The 24,222-nt window shown below is 36.5% G+C and overlaps 1 protein-coding gene across 1 annotated transcript in view; it reads right to left on the minus strand.

Moving 5' to 3' along the window:
- The window catches only part of LAMA4 (laminin subunit alpha 4), a 129,655-nt gene that overhangs the window by 90,932 nt on the left and 14,501 nt on the right, over nucleotides 1–24,222 (minus strand). Inside the window, exon 2 of the mRNA XM_025042460.1 lies at nucleotides 3,095–3,196. Coding sequence (XP_024898228.1) covers nucleotides 3,095–3,196 — 102 coding nt within the window. The remainder of the gene's footprint in view (nucleotides 1–3,094; nucleotides 3,197–24,222) is intronic.

A 24,222-nucleotide genomic window follows, 5' to 3' on the forward strand; every position in this document is an offset into this window, starting at 1 on the left:
TTCTAGCTCTTGCTGAGAAAACTGGAAAAGTTTAATGGAGGCAGTGACATTTGAACTAGGCCTTGAGGGATGAGCAAGAACTTCCAGGCAGAGAACAGGAGAACACAAGTTCAGACACAGAGTGTGAGAGTACAGAGTGAGTTTAGGTGGCAGTGAGAAGCTCAGTGGGGCTGGGGTAGAAACTCTGGAACAATTTTAGAAAGGCGGATAACTTGATTAGGTTATGTTTTTGAAAGATGTCTCTATTGCTAGTGAAGAAGACACATTACGGAAAGAGCCTGGAGCAGACATTCCTACCACCTGTCTGCTTCTTCATGTTTCTTCCCCTTCAATCTTTTGTCATGCCTCCTTCTGAAGCTTTCTTTGACAGTCTGCCATGTCCACTAGAGTTGCTGGCCTTCGAGGCCCTGACTAGGTGACCCAGCTGAGAATCTTGCCTAATGTGTTCCAGTTCTGGTAAAATGTAAGGTGGCTTTTTGGAAGGACACCCAATACATGTTGGATTTCATTAGTTAAGCTACTTTCACTTAGCCACCATTCTGTATTTGAAAAGTTAGCATTCCTCTTGTGAAGAAATCTCTAAGTTTTTTTGATATGTCTAAAATGGTAACATAATTTGGTCTACTTTACATTTTATTGTCAAATGACTTAGTTCCTTAAAATCAGTCTGTAAAATATAAGGTCAAATTGAAATTGGACATTGGGATGGAGGAAGAATTAGAAACAATTGGGGAAGGATAAGGTAAAGGAATTATAAGCCTTTAAAATAAAAGCAAAGTGAAACAAAGTGAGATAATAGAGGGCTTTTTATTTTTGGTCGCTTATGGAAGAAGGGAGATGTGAGTTAGGCCAGGTGAACAGTAACAACTGATTGAAACTCTGCAAAGAAGTGTTTGCGTGGAGTTGCTCCTTCTTTTCTGGCTCCTTGAGAACCAGGAATGAGCTGAGGCTACAGGGAAGGAGTTGAGAAACTGGCCCTGCTTGACCAGATGGCTGGAATACGGATGGGGAAAGGAAATAGAAAATTATGAGTTTGACACCATAGACCATATATTTGCTAATAAAATGGCAGCATATTCTTTCTATATTGACAAGCCTCTTCTGCTCCCTCACTTGCACTTAATTAAATACAAATTATATATTTTTTGTCTTTCTAAATTAAATTTATAAGAATATATGTTTAGCTTTGAGGGATAAGATTGTGGGTAATTTTTATTTGAATTTCATGTGTAGTATATATATGCTTTGTTGTTTTGTTTGTGTTTTTTACATTAAGCATATATTACTTTAATTAGGGGAAGAAAAAGTATTTCCCTTCAGGTAAGGGGGCGGGGGTGGAACCACCTTTAAGATGAATACAATGGTTATTTCTTCTCTCTTTTTTTAAAATGCTCTGTCTTCAAACAAAGCAACTGCAGGAAGATTGGCAACTTCCGTGAGTGTGCATGTAAATGTTTACACGGTAGCCAATTCTCAAATTTTATTAGAATTTTATATGCCCCAGGAACTATGAAATTACACGATGACTGTACCCTTCAGAAGCTTGCATCTAGGCAGAGGAAAAAACACGATAGCTTCTATTCTGACAATGTCATTGTCAGCAAGAGTGGCTTTGTCATAGTTCTCCATAGCACTAAGGAGAGGGACTTGTTGCCCTTTAATTTATTTCAGTTTTTCCAACTTATTGACTGTCTAACAGCAGCTGATAGGCTTGCCAGTCCCTATTGACTTATATTTTAATAAACCAAATAACAAAGAAACTTTAATTGGTCAAACTATCAGAGCTGTACGTTATTAGTTCAAATGCATCTATGGGATTTTCTTTTCAAATGTCACTGGGATTAAAATAACAGGAAACCGGAGATGGAAGCATTAGAAAGGGGTAGATTTTGGCAGCTGCATGTGCCTACCCTGCTACAGAGGACATCCTGAATGTAATGGTTATTTAAGAAGATGGGGGAAGGGGAAAACAGAAATTCCAGGACTAAACAAACATCACAAAGAGAGCAATCTTTAGTGGTTGGCACTGAATTCTCTGTCTGTAGAAAAATGGCAACCGGTAGGTTTAAAATAAATGAAAACGTTCTAATATGCATCCTAATGTAAATCATGAGTAAAATAACACCTCGTGTACACACCTTGCAGACCACTTATAATCAAAATTATCTGCTTAATAAGAATAATTATGCTTACTTTGAGGTAAATAGGTACATTTAATTAAGTATTCTAGTACCTAATGCAGAAAAAAACTATTGGAGTTTTGGAAAGCCTCTTTTGCCTCACTTGAAGAATCTAATTTTCCTACTAGTAGTATAGCTCATGAAGGAAAACATGATCTTAGGGCATCAGTCTTTAAAAATGCCTCCTCTGATTTCTACTGAAGCTACTTTTGGTAAACATTTCAATTCCCATTTTCACTAAATTGTCAATCCTTTCCACGAAAATGAGAAATATGTAGCAGGTCGATTTTGCTAAAAGGCTTCTAAGTCTCCTTCATAAGTCTCTATGATGTTTCACTGAAGAACAGTCTATTGAATTCTTTTTAGTTAAGGGGGGAAAAAAGTCTTCTGGGGGCTTGAACACAGAATTACAAAGACCACAAGGCCGGAGTTTCATTTTTATTAGCGATTTGGGTCAAACCTTTTTTTTTCTTTTAACAAATTTTGATCTATAGACCTGACTACATAAAGTTGTAAAACAGGCTATGAAACAACTGTTTTATTCTCCCAGGTTATGTGGAGTGGAGCCAAACATATGGCAAACTATACTATTACAGAAGAATTTGGATGCATGATTTTCTCTTATGTGTACTATTTTCAATCTCTCATTGGCCCACAGCAGGAAGCCAGCTGCGAGGGTGGCGAAGCAGTTACCTCTAGGAGGACATGCATATTCAGACACATGCCTTGGTGGCCACTTACAATTATAAGCAGTTTATATGAGGTGTTTTACAGGGAAAGGTAAAGTGTAAAAAAGAGCTTGATGAGCCGTTTGCTCCTAGGTAGCTCAGACGTCCAGGAAGAATATTTAATTCCCACCCAAGATGCAAAGGACCAATGAAACACACTAGAAGTGAGAAGTGCCCGCGACCTACCACGCAGAATCCAGACCCGTCCATGCACTCGTTGGAATTCCCATTACAGTCACAGGGCAAACATTCTCCTGACTGGGAGAGAAAGAATCCGGCGCCACATTTCTGAAACAGACACAACAAAAGCATTTTCATTATTGAAAAGATCAATTTTGGTTAATATTTTCTGAGAAGTATAAGAGGAGATGATTATTAAACTATCTCAATATTTCTTTACAAAACATACTAAAATATTTATACTACCATTCAGTGATGGATGATATATATCCATTATTTTTGTTCTATATTTTTTCCCTCTTCTTTCACCGTTCAGGAAAATAGAAATACCTTTAACATTGTCCCATTACTGTAAGGAAGAATAGGAAGATTTTATGTGACAGTAAAAAAGAAGAAATTTTCTGATGTTCTTTTACAAAAAACAAAACAGAAAACAAAACCATGACTATTAGGGTAAAAGAACTACATCATGCTCCCTATAAATAAAAACTTATGGCTTCAGAAATTATTGACTATGGCATAACAACTTAGAGCTGTGTCTTTCTTTCATAAACTTGGGCTCTTAAAAATTCTATCTTTTCAGATCCTAAAATTTTAAAGGGCAGGTCCTGTGTGGGTACCGTTCATGTGTTTCATTTATCCCTCATAACTCTGTGAGGAACACATTATTTTCTTTCATTCTAGTGATGAGATCACTAGACCCAGAGGTGCTAAGTGGGTCATGTCAATGACAAACCATCTTACAATGCATTAGTCCTACAGCACAGCAATGAATCGCCCACCCCAAATGTCACTAGTGCTTCAGCTGAGAAACTGTGAGATTGTTCCTGGTTTAAGCGATTGGTTTATAGGTATGTATTTTATGTTTCTTCAGAATATCTCAATGATATAAGGCAGAAATGGCCTTATAAACCTGGAAGTCCACTCCTGGTGTACTAGACAGATTTACAGCTAAAGAATTCCAGACAGATAAGAATCTGGGTTGTTTCCACCAAATCTACAGAGTAGATTTCACATCACATCCTCTTCTCCCTCCAAACTGACCATTGTAGTTTGTACTGTTTTGGCTACCAGGTAACTTTTCATTATGTCTGGCTGAAGCCCCTTTGACAGTTATGCAAAAACATTTCCTTTTGCTTTTTTCTCTGTAAAGAAGAAAAACAAACAAACCACTAGACATTATTGACAGTATAAAACACCACAGATTTGGATCCTAAAACTAAAATCTAATATATTCCATTTGGATAAAGTTTAATAGAGTATAATGACATTTGTCCATAAAGAAAAGTCAAAGAAATTCCATTTTACTAAGTGAGAGAGAGAAGGCTGAGAGAGAACCAATTTATAGTTTATAATGGAGTTTGTTGTTAACAGTAAGCCATTTGCCCAGCTTCCAATCAGCAACAAAAGAGAGGAAAAAGTGCTAAAATTGCAGCAGAAAACATTTAATTTAAACCAACTAATTTCAGGTTTTTGATTTTTGTTTCAAAATATTAAAAATACATGTTTTTATTGTGATGCAGTGTGTGTATACACATATATACACATACATATATACGTATATGTATACGCATACATATATACGTATATATATATACCTTTTTTCTGAGTTAAATATACATTTCAGAAAAAAGATCCACAAAACAATAATTACCCTTACTATGTGCCATGTATCTTAAACTTACTCATTTTATTCTATTATTTTTAAAACTATATTCTAGTCATAAGACATAAAATTGACTTGATGATGCATGAATGTGTTTCTGCCTGCAGTTTGACAAGAGGAGGGTTTTAATTTTAAGAGGCATGGATAAGAGTAGTGAGGGGCTTAGTAGTAGTCATCTCAGTAGCCTCCAAGAGAGTTATCTCTAAGCTCTCTAAATGATCATATTACAGACATCTGGGGACCTTCTGATTCATTAATTCTGATGGTAAAGTCAAAGAATCTCTATTTTTTATAAGATAAATATTGTATTTTTAAAAATTTACTTATTTTAATTAATTCTTTTCCCTCTAGCTTTATTGAGATATAATTGACATATAACATTGAGTAAGTTTCAGGTGTACGATATGTTGATTTAATACACGTATATACTGCAAAATGATTACCACTACAGCATTAACTAACATCTCCATCATGTCACATTATTACATTTCTTTTTTTGTGGTGAGAACATTTAAGATTTAATCTCTTAGCAACTTTCAAGTATATAATATAGTATTATTAATTATAATCATGGTGCTGTACATTAGATATCCAGAATTTGTTAATCTTATAACTGAAAATTTATACCCTTTGACCAATCTCTCTCCATTTCCTCCACTCCCAGGCTCTGTAGCCACCATTCTGGTTTCTGTGAGTTCTAATGAGTGGAGCAGAGATTGGAGGTGTATTTGCACACTGGTGGTGGCAGGGAGTCTGGTAGTGACGCCTGGAAATAGTACATGAGACGATACACTTGTCCCATCACCTATAGTAAAGACCTTCCTATGGCCCAAGGAATTAAGTTTCAGTAAAAGCATTTTAAATTGATATCACTTCAAGTCTTTTAGGCATTTCCTGCAGCTCTTTCTTCTAAAGAAGACAAAGAAAATTAAGATTTGCTCTGAATAAATGCATCATGTTGAATATGGTGGTGGTTAATCCCTTATATCCCTGAGGTCCTGGCTCAATTAAAAGACTCATTTTTTAAAACAAAAATAAAATTGTTACAACATAGAAAAAACAAACAAAAAACAACGAAAAAAATGGTAAAATTTATATTTTAAAATAGCTTTAGATTAACAGAAAATTACAAAGGATTTGCATTTTTAAAAGTCCCCCAAACATTTCAATGTGCAGCTGGGTTTGGATGGACTACTTCGAAGCATCACTCACAGTCCCTGGTACATGTTAAGTGCACAATGAATGCTTGTGATTTTAATGGTTTGGATCAGGATATGAAAGCTGAGGCATATGCGCTATTGGAAACCATTGGTTTATACTGCTAGTCCACCCGCTGCTCTCTGTTAGTGCTGGATTTGGTCTCCTATCTTTCTCAGCACAGTCCAGGCAGTCACTGCCTAGACTGGATGGTGTGCAAGATGAAATTTTTGTGTTATGCCAGGTTTAGGAGGAGACTTCACTTTGAGAATCTGTCATTATCCACTTATCCACTCCCCAGCCTACAGTTCCAACTTTGTTTGAAGGATGACTTGGCTCTGGTCTCTTATACTGTGAGAGACAGGAAGAAAAAGGGAGGCAGGAATAAGGTTATAGGAGCAGTCATTTGGCCCCCTGCCGAGAACGTGAGGTTGGGAAACCTGGATAATTCCTTTCCTGCTGGGTTTTTTACACCTGAAAGGATTATTGTTTCTAATTCAACTATCCAGAAGGGAGGCATCATTTAAAAATTCACATACCACATAGGCTAATAGAAGCCCTGGGCAAGGGGAGATTATGATGCCATTAGTAGAGCCCATGAACTTAGATACCTTGGACCTTGTTGGGGGAGGAAGAAACTTTCCTCTATCCGTCTAGTTTATTTTGGCTGGTCTAATAATCAAATTAACATGAGACAGATTAACGAGAAAAAATAACCAAATTTAATTACAAACGTATATGGAAACCCTACATTTGTGAGTGAGTCAGAGACCCTGTGTACATGAGAGGTACAGAGACAGAAAGGGAAAATGAGGGGTATATGACATTTTGAGCTAAGGATGAGTGAGGTAAGGCACCTTGGGGCTTTAGAGGGAAGGAAGGTCATGCTCAGGATAACAATAGCAGATGTTCAGTAATTAGAAATTCACCCTGCCCTACAGATAGCTCATAAAAGGTTATTTCTGGTGGTAACTCTTATTATGGACAAGGTTCTTAATTTAAATTCTGTAAGGGAAAAGTAAAATTTCATCATGGGCTTGCAGTGTCTTGATTGTCTTTGGCTCAAAAGAATTTCTGTGCTAAAGTGTCACATTTTGGGGAGGCCTGTTCTGAACCCCTACCACCTTGTGTTGTAGAGAAAATGCCTTGGTAAATTGTTAAGGGGTTCGAGAAAGTTTGAGTATCCTCAAGGAAGAACGATTTAAGGTGTTTTTTAAAATGTAGAAACGTTTCTCACTTTTCCCCCCATAAAGTTCTGTTAGTTTTTACTATCTCTTTTTGAAATTCTATAGGAACTGGAGAAATTGACCTATGTTGCATTATTAAAAGGTGTATATTTTCAAGAATAAAAGCAGGGACCTTTTTTTTTAGTTTTCCCGCTGGTTAACAATTTTTTCCCTAAATAATTCTAAGACTTGTGCTTTTTAGAGGGCTGCAGAAGCTAAATAGTTTTCCCATAAATTTTTAAAATAGTGTCTGTCTGCTTTCTGTTAGAATAGGCACCAGAATTTATTAAACAAAGATGGTGTTTGTGTATACATTTGTGTATGTGAGCAAGAGAAGGAGTCTTACAATCAATTTTTCAGTGCCACACTGAATCCTCTTGGGCACATGAGAAGATGGACCCACAGCAGACAACTGTACAAACACATGGGAGGCTAATCTCAGAGAGTGCTCAGAGGATTTGTACCTTCTGGGATGGTGCTATGGTCTTTAAAAACGTTGATAATAATAATGAGGATAATAATGATGAGGACGACAATTATAATTTAGTTACCACTTATTGAAGGCCTATGTACCAAGTATTGCGATAAGTGCTTTATCCATGTTATGATATTTTTTCTTCATAACAACTCTGTGAATTAGATATAACAACCTGCATGTTTTTAGAAATTAACAAACTGAGGTTCAGAGAAAATTAGGAATGTATCCAATGTTACATAGCTTTGTAAGAGGTTCAGACTGATCCAAATCTTATTTTTTCTTTTACTATGATATACTGGACCTCATAAATAAATAGATAGAGAAACAAAGTTTAATTAATTGAACATAAAATATACCATGTTTAAGTCACTGCATTAGTCATATTGTAGAGTTCTCTTATTTTACCCCACAAGAGCCCTTTGAGGTATGTTTTATTATCTTCATTTTATAGATGAGTCTGTAGCTTACAGAAATCTTTACTCAGACTGAGTAACCCAGATAAGAAGTGGTGGACCCAACATTTAGATTCTTTGTTTGACTCTCAAATTGGATTTCTTAACCATCTGGTATACCATTACTACATATTAACCAAACCCTTCTTGTTGGGCATTTAGCTTATTTCCAAATTTTTGCTCTTACAAACATTCCAAAGCAAGTGGAAATGTGAAATTCCTCCTTTAAACCCCAGAAAAAAATTTTTTTTAAATGGATAGATACATGCTTAAAAATGTATAAAGTCATTAATATATGAAAACACTTAAACAGGGATATTTTAAACTATTTCATTTTAATCAATTAATTACTTGCCATTAAATCATTTGTAGACTTTTTACAGCTCTCCATTATTAAGCTGCTCTATTATTACAGCTTGCCTCCTGTGCTAACACTAAGATTAGATTAATCAGTAACATTTACTTCTGCTTTGAAGAATAAGTAAAAGTTTCCATTTGCTTACTTTGTTATGATTAGTGTGATGTCTGGCTTGGAGTAAAAATCAATGTATGTGTAACTTGATTAAGTTTGTATTTTATAGAAACTAGAATTAGATGGAACTTTAATGTGGTATAATCCACATGCCAATTACATTCAAAGGAACTGGGAATGACAATATATGTTGATATCATTGCAAAAGGCATTATATCCAGAGGTCCATCATATAATCATAACTATTAATGATTTTATAAGATATAATTATAATGAAGTAAGATTGTTTTTCAATAAAGAAGGTAACATTTATATAGCTGATTGATCATTTTTGTCCTCATTTGAAGAATTCATCCTGAGAACACTAGACTTAAACTAATGGTATTGTCATTATACAGAAAACTTTTAAATTTTCTTAAAATTCTTAAATCATGTCCAGTATGCATCCTTTAGGTGGGGCAAACTTCTAAAAGTCAGTGGCGTTATTAAATAAAGTGAGTATTGAGCTAAGTAATACCAGTTTAGGTTGAAATTTTCCCCCAAATCTCACAGTGTTTTCCAAACACTGTCACCGAGGAGCTAATTAATTGGCCGCAAGCCATTACTTTTGCATGGATATTAAATTTCTGAGAGCTTCAGAATTTCTGTTAAAAATACTGATTGACTAATTTAATAGCATTCTCTAGAAATCTAAGGTCCCCAAACACCCATTAAAACAAACCAGCCAAAAACTGACAATGGCAAAAATTTACTGGATTTAGGAGAAGCCTGAAATTGTCACCTAAGGGTATGAGACATTTTGAGATCTCTGAGTAGGTATTTATATCTCAGAAAAAATCAGACCCTAATCTCCAGCTTCAACAAACAATGAATTAAAATAAAATTCCATTACAAAGTAAACACTCTACAGCCCTGAGACCTATTCTAATAGGATTTGACCTATAATTAGAACAGATATTTGCATTGCATCTTCAACCAAGGATCTACAAACATTTTACAAATATTGGCTCCTATTGCTTTCTGAATTAACTTCTAGAATTTTCATTCATCAACTTTTGCTTTTATTTACTGAGGCTCGATGTAGAAAGCATTAAAAAACGAACAAACAAACAAATGAAAACACTGAATTCATTCACTTGGTCTGGAGTCATTGCTAACTTCCAAATTAATATTCTTTGAATTTAACTGCTCACAGTCAATTATCTTTGTTTTCCAGCTTAGGTTTTCGTTTTCTTGTGTACATTACGAATCCACGGGTTTTTTTGTTTCCAGGCAGCAATGATTTTAGCTTTAGTTTTAGTGGATTCCATTTTTTGTTTTAGTAAATAAGTCAGCTTAAAATTTAGTCACTTTAATATTGCCTGTTATGCTCACTTGGGAGCTAGAGCTGTGTGCCTTTGCTTTGTGTCTATGGGTCTTGCACAATGCTGACGTCCATCTGCTTAAAACTGAGCAGACTCAAGAATCAGATATTATTCAGGGACCTTCAGTGGGACCAATAGGTCAATTTAATCTATTCAAAAAATATCAATTGAGCTTTTGCTGGAGAGGAGCAACTTCTGAGAATATATGAATTTATTACATAGGTAGGCAGCTCACAAGCTATTTTTTTCTGTGGCTATAAAAATAAAAGATAAAGTGTCTAGGGTGCAAAATGGTCCTGAATTAAGCTATTAATAACTTTTGGCTTTACATTTTTTCACTTAGGGCTTAACAAGTCCTGATTGTTCACATACAAAACTGTACTCAAAGTGTCAAAATAACTTAAATGTATTATGCAATGTGCTCCAGTTAGTAAGAAATGGGCTTTTTGATTGGTCTTACTTGACTATGGAGAGAATTACCCATGTATCTTCCTTTAATTTTTGGGTCTCCTTAAAATCTTGCTTACACAACTGAAATTCTCCGCATTTCAAAAGGCGAAGTTAATTTTTAGATTTTGATAGTAATTTCACCATAGCCTGATTGGGAAAGTGGTTTCAACATTCCTCAGAAGTTTATTCAGTTCAAAGGTATTCCTTCTTAGGACTGGCAATAGTAAAAAGCTAGACTGTAAGCTAAATACAAACATGGGTGCTGATTTCTCCTAGTTAGCTCTTGGAGCTCCCTTCATGTTATTGCTTAGGATCCCTGTCTGCCATGCCTTGGCTAGCTCTCAATTTAATTGCCAAATGAGATAGAGACAATGATTCACGTCCCAAGGAATTTTGAGGAGTACAGAGCTGTCTTGACCAAGGTTAAACCAGATCCCTCCATTTTGGAGAGTGGAGAAGTATTTATCATGGCATTTACATTGTATTTATGTGGACATTCTTCAGCGCTCTGAGCTTTGTGCATATTCTCTTGGGGGCAGAAACCAGTGCTCCACCCAAAGATCTCAAAATACTGTTATCAAACTCTGCTCTTGATCAAACACTTATTTGGAATTTAGATACCAAAAGACTGTGATAAAGTACTTACTACACTTGCTAATAAATAGCTTTCTCTAGTTGTATAACAACTAAAAGGCTCAAACAAGAAAATTTAGAGTCCTAAAGCCATAAAGATTTTCCTTCTAAAACATTCATGAATACAGATGAAAATTTTAAAAATTTCTCCTCGAAAAGTTAAGTTGCTCATTTATAGTTGCAATTGCCACCTATATAACGTAATGGAGCTTTAGTGGTGCCCTTTCGTTGTGAAAAAACTCTCCTGCTAACATCTGGCTTTCTGCTCTGGATCTCCTCACATCGCCTCATGTAGCTCGTTCTTTTCACTCCTTGCCTTCCAAGCTATGGTTACACAACACAGTCTCTGCCAGATTTTTTTTTTTTATATCTGAAAACTGACTCAGTTTTATTTAATTTACTAGTGCAACTGCCATGGACACATTTCCAAGAAAGGAAGAGATGCGGACCACAAGCCTAGCTGTAACAACGCGTAAAAAGAAGTGACATCAGAGCTACAGGCATTTAGGGGATTTTGATATGACTCCTTAACCACTTAGAGCAGGAATCAATGTTGTGAAATGACAGACATCTCTGTCATTTCCATCTGGGTTTTTATGAATAATAACAGCTAATATTTATTGACAGACACCGGCCACTGAGCTAAGTGCTTTTTATAGACATTTCTATTTGATCATTATCGTTTAATGGCCCACAGTCGTGCAGTTGTCTGCCAAAATTACCTTTTCTTTTTACAAGAAGTTGTGAGGTTTAATTGTCTATATACTGACAATGGCTTCTTTTGAGTGTGCTCAGGAAAGGCAGCAATGCTTTCTTGGATGGATTGTCTGGTTGGAGTGTTTCGGCAGTTTCTATTAGTAAATGTACCTGCTTCTGTTTTGTGAAACCCACATGCGCTTCAGTGCTACACTCACCCTGGACCACTCAAGACACAAAGTAGAAAGTGAGTGGCAGAACATGGCTTTCTTTCCTTATACTCTCCTCCAGGGGTTTATGCATCACTGAAGAAATGCCATTGTGAATTAGTAGGAAAGGAGAAATGCATTCCAAACCTCTACTGTACCTATTTATTCTCAGGAGATAATCTTGCTTCCTCTTTCAGTAAGAAAATAGAGGTCAATGGGTGGAAAATCTTACACTACTTCTCTTCTCAAAATTCACCTTTATCTTGACTCATCCTAATGTCCTCTGCCCATCTCAGAGAAGGTAGCAAGGACTAGCCCTCTAGCTGTGCTTTGAGAACCACACACCTGTGGCCTGCAGATCCTGTTGCATCACCTAACCTCCCTCCTTCACATACCGTCCACCTCTTTACACCCACAGCGGTGAGAAAAGGCAGAGTTCAATTAGATGGGTCTTGTGTTGGATGAGCCTTGACTTTGTCCCCTGGGCTCAGATTCTAAGAACACCTTCCAACAGCTCTGCTTGCCTTCATTTTTTTCCTCTTTCGCCCAGCCAAGCTTCTTGGGTAAGAACTCAATCACACTGGCTCTGCTTTCTTCATGCCAATCTGTGCCTTTATCCACTGTCTGGCTTCTGCCTCCACTGTGCCACTGAAACTGACAAACTGTTGGGTGATGTCTTCATGCCTTGGCTTTTCCAATATTACTTGTTTTCATTTCAGTACTTAACGGTGTTGAATTCTCTCCATAAAATCCTCTCTTCTCTTGGTTTCCAGGACAAATCTCACTTAGAATTTTTCTTTTGCTTATTTTTCATGGTATTTTTGGGGAGTGGAGAGCAGAAGAGAAGGTTGCTCCTCTTCTTCTGTTGTCCCGCCATTGTTGTTCTCCAAGATAACTTCCTTATTCCCTTTTTCCTATCTGCACATTTTGTGTACACAATTCCCGATGTCAATCTCTCTCACAGTTTCATTCTGGTGACTCCCAAATCTTTCTACATATCCCTGATCCCACTCTTTTATGCCACACTCTCGTTTCCATTGCCTGTTAGTTAGACAGGTCCATCTTCAGCTCTATAGGCACAAAGAATTGAATATGTCCCACACTGACCTTATTATAGTCTCTCCCTAATCTGTTTTTCTCCTTATGTCAGATCTCAGTTAATGATAAAAATTATAGAACATACAAGGAAATAGTAATAGATTAGTGCTTCTAAATTACATTAATGTATTTTGTATTAATGGAGTTTTGGGAAATGCTTCCATAAGAGTGAACCCTGCAAGGATCAGAGAATGGTTTCCACACAGAATGACACACAATTTAAGTACTCAAGTTCTGTGTCTTCCTTTTTACAATCACAGAGCTATCATTGCTTATTTCAAATCTATGGTTTAAATTCAGGTAGATGAAGTACCGCAGAGAGTAGAGTTTTAAGTTATAAATGACCTTACACAATTCTGAACTGTTATAAATTTACTCTCCAAACTAATACCTCTATCCGTGCTGGGGTGGATTGTGGGCCTATAAGTTTGTTGAATTAATTTCTGTGTAGAATACAATGTTTATTAAAGGTTAAGTAACTGGAATGTGCTAATTTGAGCTTACATATTTGTTATATTATTAAAACTCGACAGTAGCACAGCAGCTACTTAGAACTTAGGTGACAAAATTTTTCAGGGAAGAGAATTTTGTCACTGACATTGTTTAGAATTGCTGGCACAGAGTGATAATAAAAAACAGACTGAGGTTTAGTAAATTTTATTATTGTTTTTAAATTTTCTACACACAATGTGTTCCTGGGTTAGACTGTTCACATCTCCTGTCACCCTTTGTACACTGGCACCTCATAGAGTTTACATTCTACCTTTGAGATATTTATCAGGATAATTTTTTCTCTTTGTTCCCAATACCACAGTTTAGGGCAGGATCATGGTGTTTTGCTTCTGGATATTTATAATTACCTCCACTCTACTCTCTTAGTCATCAGATTTTCTCTCTTCCAGACCAATTCTCATTACCAAAATTAAAAAGAAAAACCTTATCATACTACTTTTCTGCTTCAAACCTCCCATTGGCTTTTTATTCATTGCCTATACGAGTAAATAACTTTTCTTTGCATGATACACAAGGCTTCTCTTTTATAATCCAACTCCTACCTATTTCTTTAGGGTCAACCTCTGCTCCCTCTTCTCCATTAAAGCACTTATTCTCTCCTTACCCTCTCACCCAAATATGTCATTCTCTTGGTCATGTTGACTTTGCACACATTGTCACAGAGGCTTGGAGAGACTTTCTCCCCTCTAACTTCTATGAATCCTTTCCTTAGTCTCAGATTTTGCTGTGCACCCTCTGTGCATACATGTTACTTTGCACATACTTCATTAGAGCACATAGAACATGCTATTATAATTTTTAATTTATACTCCTGCATCTCTGAAATCACTGTGAACAACTTGAGAACACAGATAGTATCTTATTCATCTTTGTATCCTCATTACCTGTAAGAGTGATTAGCAAATAACTAGTAGATGTTAAAAATACGTTAGTTGAAAAAATAGATTTGAATCTGTAAGAGTGAACCAAGTGAGGACAAATCATGTAAAAACTTTGGAGAGCGATTTAGCAAATCTCGCAAGTGAAGCTCTCCAATCATGAGTGAACCTTTTAATTATAATATTGAAAAAAAAAAAAGCCTGCCGCAGAATCAAAACAATACAATATTTATATTACATTCAAAAACATGCAAAATAATACTATGCAATACACTGTGTAGGGATACATGCATACAAAGAAAAGTATAAAGAAATGAATGGGAATCTAAGAAATCAGGCAGTTTAAGGGTAAAGAAGGGGAATGAGGTTGAAGAACAGTATATGACCTTCAATTATATTGGCATTATTTTACTTCTTAAGCTAATGGAGGGAATAAAATATTTATGAAAGAATAAAAAAAAAAAAAAAGAAGGAAAGAAAGAAAAAAAAAAGAAGAAGAAAGGAAAACAAAAGATCCCACTTAAATTGTCTGGATATTAGATTTCCACGTCTGGACCTGGTGGTATCTTTAAAACACCATCTCTAGGAAGTGACTAATGTGGTCTTGACAATAGATTCAGATGCTTGTGTATAATTTCCTTAACTTCTTTGTTATTTACTTTATATACCATTATTATACACAGTTCAGTAATAAGCATAAGAACATTCCTTATTTAATTTGTTCTTCCTTTGTTTTTTATCATACAGCTAGCAGCAACCTCATCCTCTGTGGAAGCCTTTCACATGTCTGTATCTGTCTCAGTTAAGGCATATATCAAGCTACTTGTCCAACCTGGGGGACTTTTGGGGTGCTTATTTATTCTAGCTGGGACTTACTAACTTAAGGCAGAGGTAAAAGATTCTCAAAATAGTGCACAATACTCTCATTTCCCATTGCCTGAAAAACTAAAATGTTAAAATCCAAGTGAGAGGGTTAACAGGCTGGTTTTCTGTTCTAAGAAGGGAACTGGGGTCCAAACTCAGAGAGTCCTGTTTCCTCAGGGACAAGACAGCTATTAGTGGAAGCTCCAACCATCTCTGGTTAGATTGGCAGAACATGGTAGAGGGACCCACCAGCTCAGGTTAAAGGTTGCCCTCTCCAGCCAGTCTGCAGCTGAAAAGGGGGACTAGGGAAATATTGTACAGTGGTTCAAACCAAATGAAGCCGAATTGTGGAATTTAGTAATTTGTTCTTATAGTTTTCTAAATATTTTTGGTATAATCTTTTTTCTATTATTCCCTTACATGAAAGTAAATTAATTTGTGAATTGAAACAGCTAGTTGCAACAGATGCTTTTGGAAAGAGTTCCCCCACAGAAAGGAAATGGAAAAAGCCATGAATTTTAAAAGAGGGGGTGTCATTGGCATAGTCAATCAGTCAGTCAGGGGCCTAGCAGGAAACAGAATTCACTTCGGAGGGCTCGAATGGGGAGAATGAAGATAGAGAATGTATGGATGGTTTGCAGAAGTGTGGGCAGGTTAAGGCAGCAAGAAATGGAGAAGCAATGAGAGCAAAGGCCTATTACCCATGGGGCCCAAAAAGCAAAGAAAGCATGCTACATTAACCCAGGGAGAGGCCAGAGTTGTGGAGGAGAGGCCACCATGGGAACTAAAGTCTTGGGGAGGTTACAGATTTTGCCCAAGAAACAGTGCTGAGGCAGAGAGGGAACAGGACAGAACTGCCTCCTCTCTACCTTCTCTTCCTTTCTGGCTCAGCAAGGGAGCCTGAGTGCTGCAATCCATAGGGATTGGCCTCTGAAAGCAGAGCAAGGAAGGTAGGCAGGCAGGCAGGCAGGCAGGCAGAGCTAGAATCTTGGGGGAATAAACAGTAGTAGGTGCAGAGCAACCAGCACACCCTCATTCCCAGGAGTGTGGCAGGAGAGGTAACTCAAGTACTATTAGGAAATAATTGACCTTCCAGTTCTTTATCTGAGGACTAGTCGAATGGTCCAGCAGATGTGTGAAATGACAACTGATTGACTTTCTTTCTCAGTCCTAAGCTAATGCCTCTTTCAAATAATCAAGTTGCTCATTTAAAAATGTTAATTTGCCAATTAGAATTGCCCTGAAACAGAAGCAAAGTCAACTTTTGTTAGAAAATTATTAAAGGTTATACCAGACATTGCTGTGGCTATGTGGATTGCGCTAAGCTAGGCCAAAAGTTTAAGATTATTTACATCCTGCTTCTTTTTAATCACACCTTCCTTGTGGCCCTAATTCTTACTATCTTCGTTAGTGGAGAGCAGTGCATCTCCTTCATGGTTTTTGTCTCAGGGAGCTCTGTTCTTCAGCCTTCCTCAGGTGTAAGACTCTGAAAACAGCAGGCAAAACCATAACCGCAACTCATTATCTCCTCCAACATCCTCAACTCGATTTTGCATTTCATTTAAATTTAATCAGCCCTTGGGAGATAAGTATTTTTTGTTGAAGTGAAAAGATCTTTTTAGCTGTAATTATTCAGAACATTAATTTAGTGGTGACAACAGAATTTTAAGTAGTTCCATTAGGGGCCATAGTCAGGACAAAGCATGGATAAAAATGCCTCTTACAAGACATAGTTTTGGAATAGCTAATGAGGGACTGAAAAGAGCTAACAAATTGAATTCTAACCATCTGGGGATTGAAATTTCAGGATCAAAAGATGGATTTCACTTCACATATTTGGACTCTGGTCATAATTTATAATAATCTGAGAAAAGTGACATATTATTCAGTTGACGTAGCATATTTTCAGGGAATCCAAACAGATAAGGGTTTGTATCCAAAGGTGGGATCCCTTTCAAAGTTTCTAAATACAATGCAGTAAATTAATTGTTAAATCAAGGAAATTAAGAGCATTTGATACATGGGGGAAATTGTCTTCCAAATGTGTTCTCCCTTTCTTTTTTTTTTCTCCTAATAGTTTATAAATTCTCTCCCTCATCTCCTGCCCCAGTAACATATACCTTTAGATAGTTTTTTCTTTAGAATTTGCATCCAAAATTGTCAACATATGATGAAAATCTAGTCTTTGGCATTTTGAAGAAATGCACATGTGTATCCATGCTCAAGTACCCATTTGTCAATTCTGCATCTGGCAGCCAGATATTCAGTAAATATTTGTTGAGCGAATGAATCAATTTCTCCTCCAGATATGTTTGGATTTAGGATATCCCCAGCTTCTAGCCCTCCCTGATTTATCTCCCACGTTCTTTGATGGGAGGCACTACAATCTGTTCTTCACAGCAGCCATAATTCCCTAGAGTTACATCCTTTGGAGACATATGGAGCAGTGGAAAACATAAGATCATCTTGATTCCAGTTCTAGCTCTACCACTGGGTGACCTTACCCAGGTTATTTAACTCTAGGTCTCAGGTTTAACTCTAGGTTTCCCTTTCTGAAAAAAATAGTAATGATCACTGCATTATCTTCTATTGTGCATTTAAAGTCCAATAGAAGAACATAGCAAGGGTTCAGTAGCTATTAGTTTCTTCCCTTCCTTTTGGACGTATATGTGCTAGGGTTATCTGTTTTAAATGGTAGATCTTCAGTGAGCTATAACTCTTTCTTTATGGCACACAGCTCAGCAATGACACCTGCATTATTGGTTCATTGTCTTTTTTCTTCAGAAGACTTAACTCCACAAGAACAGAAACTAGATTTGTCTGTTTTGTCACTGTATCCTCAGCGCCTTGCATAGCAGGTGCTTAATGAATATGTATTGAATGTATCTTGGCATTACAGAATCACAGGTTGCCAGAGCTGACAAGGATCTTAGTGGTTACCTCGTCTAACCCCTCATTTTAAATTTGGGAAAACTGAGACCTAGAGAAGTAAGGGGCTTATCGAAAGTCATTTATATACAGCAAGTTAATACCACCCTTAGTGTTCCTTCTGCTAACTGCACTTTTTGATGATGATGAAGAAGAAAAATCATGTTGAGAATTGTGGGGGTTGTGCTATAACTCACATCTCTTCTGGGGCTGCAAATAGGTCCATACTGTTTACTTCTGCCTTTCCTAGGCACATCTGGGATAAAAATCAACTGCTCATGGTTATCAGATTTATCAAGAATCTCATTAAAGTTATTCCATTAGCACCATCTCCCTTCTTTCACAGATTAGTGCCATGATTATCAAAAAGTCTTAATACAACTCCTCAGGCACGGGGATAAGGGGATGGAAATGGAGTGGGATGAAGAAGTGGGGGTGGGTAAAGCAGGGGGAAACACTTTTAAGCCTTTCTCAGGTTTGCTTTGTGTGTGGCTCATTTGAGAAAGGAAACATTGTCCCTCAGCCCTCCCTCCATAATTAGTTGGTTTGGCATATGGCAATTATTCTTAATTTAAATATAATAATTTACAGCTGGTGTTTCAATTTTTTTTTTTTTTTTACCAGTTTCTATGTTTGCATATAGAAATGGACTGCAAAGCAAATAATGTAATTACTCATTAGAGAAGGCAACCCTCGGTGGAAGCTGGTCATATAATGTCTAGCTGTGTTCCTGACACCTCCCCTGTTCCATTGAAGGATCTGACAATGGGTCTTGGGAAAGGATGCCCCTTTGTGTAATATACACCAGCATGTGTGCAGGTGTTTCCCCTTATGAATCAGAAGCAGATGTCTGGTTAGGCAGAATGTATGACAGCCTGACACATGTCTGGTCCCACCTAACAGAAAAACTATGACCCATAAATTGTACTATCACTACAATTTTGACTTGGCCATGAAACTAACACCTTCATCCATCAACACTGAGGGAGGCCAGATCCCATAGATGGGCTCAAAACAAGTTCATGTGTTGACCTTCCATGATGCCATTGATGCATTTTATGAGACAAATTTTATGAGACAAATGACAATGAGACTCTACTCCAAGTTTTCTTATTTGTAAAACGTGGGCAGTAGAATTCTTAAGGAAACATTTTACATCTTTACTCTGTGTTAAGCATCTAAAAGGCTCAGAAGAATGAATCTTTAGGCCAAGATCAAAGTACTTCAGAATGATAGTCTGTTCAGGGACTCTGATGACAGGGCCATTTTCAAATAGTTCATTAATAAATATATCAAACATCAAATGCTTACAGAAAGCAAAGCAAATGAATTATCATCCTGAACATTTAGCTCCCTAATTTAAGGAACTAACTAAAAGAAAACAAACAAACAAACAAAAAAACCACTTTCCCAACAAATAGTAAATCTCTACTAACAAAATTTTAACTACGATATCATAAGCTACTTCTATTCTTTTTAGAACGTGAATGAAATTCAAAATTGGCACAGAATTTCCATCCTTTATATGTTATTTGGAATTATTTCCTGTGATTTTTCTCCTTAACTTCCCTCCCTTAAGATTTCATTTTGTGATTCGGATAAAATACTGTTTAATTTAAATCTTTATTTCATTCAGTTTTACATTCATAAATGGCATAAATAATCTGCACATTTCTTTTTAGTAAAATTCTGGAACCTAGGTTCAGAATCACTTTATAATCTGATATTATCTGTTTATCGCTTTTAAATTCTGTGCTCAGATAATTGTTGTGATCCAGATAGTTATTCTGTAGAGTGTTTATAAGAGTGAAGGTAAAGTACACAAACTAAAGTGAAAAGAGAATGACTGCAAAGGAGGTAGCAATTCCTAGGGTGCTGCAAATCGATTCTACGCACTGCTGTTTAATGACAACAAAATGATACACATTTGAGAAAGGAAATGGATGGGAAAGGCTGAGACTGTTTGATTTAAAGTAATTCTATTATCTGTCATTTGAGGGGGGAAAATTGTGCTGACTTTAAAACAATACTCTAGTTACAGATGTTTCCAGACCCCTCTCTGATCCAAGGAAACAAAATACCATTCAGCAACAAGCCCAGATTTAGAGATGGGGCTTGTTCCAATATAAACATTTCTTAGCTAGACCTTCTCCATGAAAGCACATAGTCAATTTTTCCATATACAGTGGGAAAGACAAAGCTTTTAGCTTAAAAGGCATTCTCACCCGCAGTGCAGAGCTCCTGAGACGAATAGCTTAGGAACACCATGGCTCACTAATGATGCCAAGCCAAATGACAATTCATTCATCAGATTATAGGACAGAATAATGTCCAAATGTACACATACTACAAACAATACTCGGTACTATTTTGGCTTTCAGTATTTGGTATGGTCACATATTCATTCTGGCTCTCTGTTTCATGGGCCACTGTTTACCTGGAGTGCAGTTTAGGGCATGACACAAAGCAGGCATTCAACAAATAACTGAGGAATACATTATTATTTTTTGAGCACTTATTATACTGAAGGCATTTGGCCAGGCAATTTGGGGAATTGGAAGATGACTCTTGGACACTGTGGGCCTCCAACAGTTTAGTGGGGGGCATTTAAGCTGCATAATTAACTTACTGTGTAGTATGTGGTAGAGAGGCACAGAGAAATGCTGAGTGAAGGGTAGATGACTTTTAACATGGGTAGGGGTCAAGAATGGTTCTTCAAAGGGAGTGGCATTTATGTAGGGTCTTCTGGAAGGAGGAAAGCTGAAGCTGAAAGGCTGGAAAGCATAGAGCATATTTTTAGTCACTCATAAGTTAGAGTGGTTCAAACATATTCCTTCTGTTGTTTAATTGCTTAAAGCAGACATTCTTTACTCCTGATAATCTACTTCAATAAAGGCACCAGATGGAACTAATTTTTCCTACTTGCTGGGACTTTCTTTGGAAGGATTAGTTTAAATCAGCAATTAAACTTGTGTGACATCTTCAGCAACCTTCTGGCTTGCAATGTACCCACTCTCTCTCTACACTTTGTAGATGATATTGGAGATATGCCTTAATCTCTGAAATAAATGTTAGGTATGCCTAGAAGCCTCATTAATTCTTTGTGGTCACCAGGATTCATGAGTGACTGTCATGTGGCTTAAAAATTAGGAATTTTGGAATTGATGATAATTTCCAAGTTACTACTTATGCACAGAGAGAATATTATTCAAATATAAAAAGAATATTTTAATTTTAGTCTCTCTTATTCTGTGATGTAATATATTTTGCCCAAAGTGAGATGAGCAAAACAATGATGGTGGAAATATTTGGTTTTGTAGCTCTCTGAGTAGCTACAAGATTGATTTAACTGACTTAGAACCTATCAAGAATTAAAGCAAGAACCTGGTGTGCTTGGTTTTCAACACTCTATCATCAATACCCCAGTAATCGAGCAGCTGAAATAGAGCCCAAAACTATCCCCATTTAAAGCTTCACTACTATTTTAGCTTTTCTTTTTCTTTTTTTGAAATTTGTAAATTTCTTAGATAATTTGAACCACGCTCAAAGGAAATCCAAGCTGACTCATGACTTTGAGGAGAAATCGCAGTTTCTAAATGAACAAGAGATTATATTAGCAGATTTAGAAAAAAAAATTATAATAAAAGAAAAATCAAAACAGTTAAAATAATCCGAGATGAAGCTATAATGTCTTAAAACTAAAAAAGGGTCAAATACTTGTTAGTGTTCAAAATAACCAAATAGAAGAGCAGACAAAAAATTTTTCTACCAAAAAAGAAAAAACCCAAAATGCTTATTTCCACTGAACATTTTGATATATTGCAGGTCCAAAAACACAGGCTACAGGAAAAAATGTGCTTCATCTGCCAAAATAATCACAAATATTCTTTGAGAGTAAAAGAACTCAGCCCTTCAATAAAACCCAGAGATTTTAAGTACCTTATAAAGAGTGTTATCATTCCCTCATAGAGATTATTACTCTGATCTACAAAGCGATTTCTATCAGCTTATATCCTGTATTACTCTCACTGTATTGAGGAACCTCCTCACATCAGGGACTAGAGGAGAGAACAGGGATGTTGCTGCTTGTCATTTTGAAAATGAACCTTTGAGTGAGCAGCAGGTTAGAGCTGTCTGTCTGCTTTCCAAAGACCTTCCAATTTTGCTGACCACAAGGGACTGCCCTCCTCCCCCTGCTTCCCCCTGCCTAAACCCTTATTTCTTATCCTCTATTAGACTCAGGGCACATCTAAGCAGATGTTATTCATGGGGCAGTCCCTGGATTTCACTAATTGTAGTTTGACTGGGAATTGGCAGACTTTCTTTGAGAAACAGGCATTATGTATTTCCTTGCTGTTAGAAGAGCTGAGTGATAGCTCTGAAATCAGCAGTGAAAAAGCTTCACAAATAAAATGAAGATGCTGAAACCGAGACTTGTTATAAGGCTGGTTGGGAAGGTTTCCGTGGCGTACAACTGCCAGAATAGACCACTTTGGTGCTATCACATATTTCATTTTCTTCATTAATTTCTCATATTGCGATTGCTCTGCTACATGATAGGAAAGTTTCTTGAATTCGTGAAGTCATGTGGAAATCTGAAAGATGACTATGTATAGGGGAAATAGCAGACATGATGTAGTTGGGGAATATTTAAAATTAGTTCAATTGTTTTAAAACAAAAGTGTTGTTCATTTTTGAAGTAGATCTTTTTTCTTTCTTCCTTTTAAGATCCCAGAGGTGTGTGTTTATTTTTATATGACTATCAGAAAACTCTAGCCAGAAATTCTAAGGTCTTATTGCACTTGAATGAAAACTTTCTAAGTATAGGTGCTGAAAGCATAGTTTAAGGGATCAATAGCCATGTGGGCCCAAAACAAAAATCTTTGAAATGAAAAAAAGTTATGAATGATGTGATTATAAATTAAATTCAAAATTGGGATAAATATATTGACCGAAAGGCCAAGAGAATTTCCAATATTTTAGAAATTAAATTAGTTAGGACTCAAGCACAGATGGTGACATAAGACATAACGAGAAGGTAAACATGGATATGCTCTTGTCTCATCCAACTTAATGTCCCAACACACAGATCACCAGGTGTTTCTCACCCCTATTATTTGTTCTGGTAATGGCATCCATGGTATGTGATGCAGTAAGGCAAGACTGTTCCAAGAGCCAGGAAACTTGGTTCTGGTTCCAGTTCTAAAAACCTGCTGCAGGACCTTGAGGAAGTGACTAAACTTCCAGCTCCAGTTTCCTTCTCTTTCAATGACATCAGTGATATGATGATTTCTAGGTTCTTCCCATGCTAACGTTCTGGAATTCTGTAAAATTTCCTGTTGTTTCAATAAGATTACATGCTATGAGACTTTGGGCAAATGATTTAACATCCCCATGTTTTCATAAATTATATTAACAACCATCTGGTTTGTAAGATGGTTATGGAGAATAAAGGTGGAAATATGTAGGACGACATTTGTAAATCACGAAAGCTTTATAACTATTAATGTTATTTTTCAACTAAGTTAGTAGTCATTGGAAATTTCAATATTTGGCAGTTATGAATAACATTTGTCCAATATCAATAGCTTTTTAAAAGCTGAATGCTTCAAGCTATGGGTAGAGAGATAAAGGAAGCATTCTTAATCCAACAAAAGATCAATTCTCCCTTGGTGTTCTGCATATATGTCATAAAGCAAAATGAAACATGCTGTAGCTTGCCTTTATAACACTGTGAAACACTTAAGGTGCTATTTTTTTTTTATTCAAATGAGAAAATAAAGATAAAATACAGTTTTAATATTCATTTTCTCCCTTTTAATAGACATAACATTCATAGTGGAAGCATTTTGGCCTTTGGAGACAAAGAACCACAGATAGGTGTAATACTATGTTGAGAGAGAGGAGAGAAAGAATAGCAACTATTTCTTCAACTCAGGGTGCAGGTAAGAAACTGTGGTTTAGGTTTTAGGATGAGATGATGTTTATGGTGATGGAGTAATTGATTTAG

This window comes from Pteropus alecto, unplaced genomic scaffold, assembly GCF_000325575.1.
Source record: "Pteropus alecto unplaced genomic scaffold, ASM32557v1 scaffold79, whole genome shotgun sequence".
NCBI lineage: Eukaryota > Metazoa > Chordata > Mammalia > Chiroptera > Pteropodidae > Pteropus > Pteropus alecto.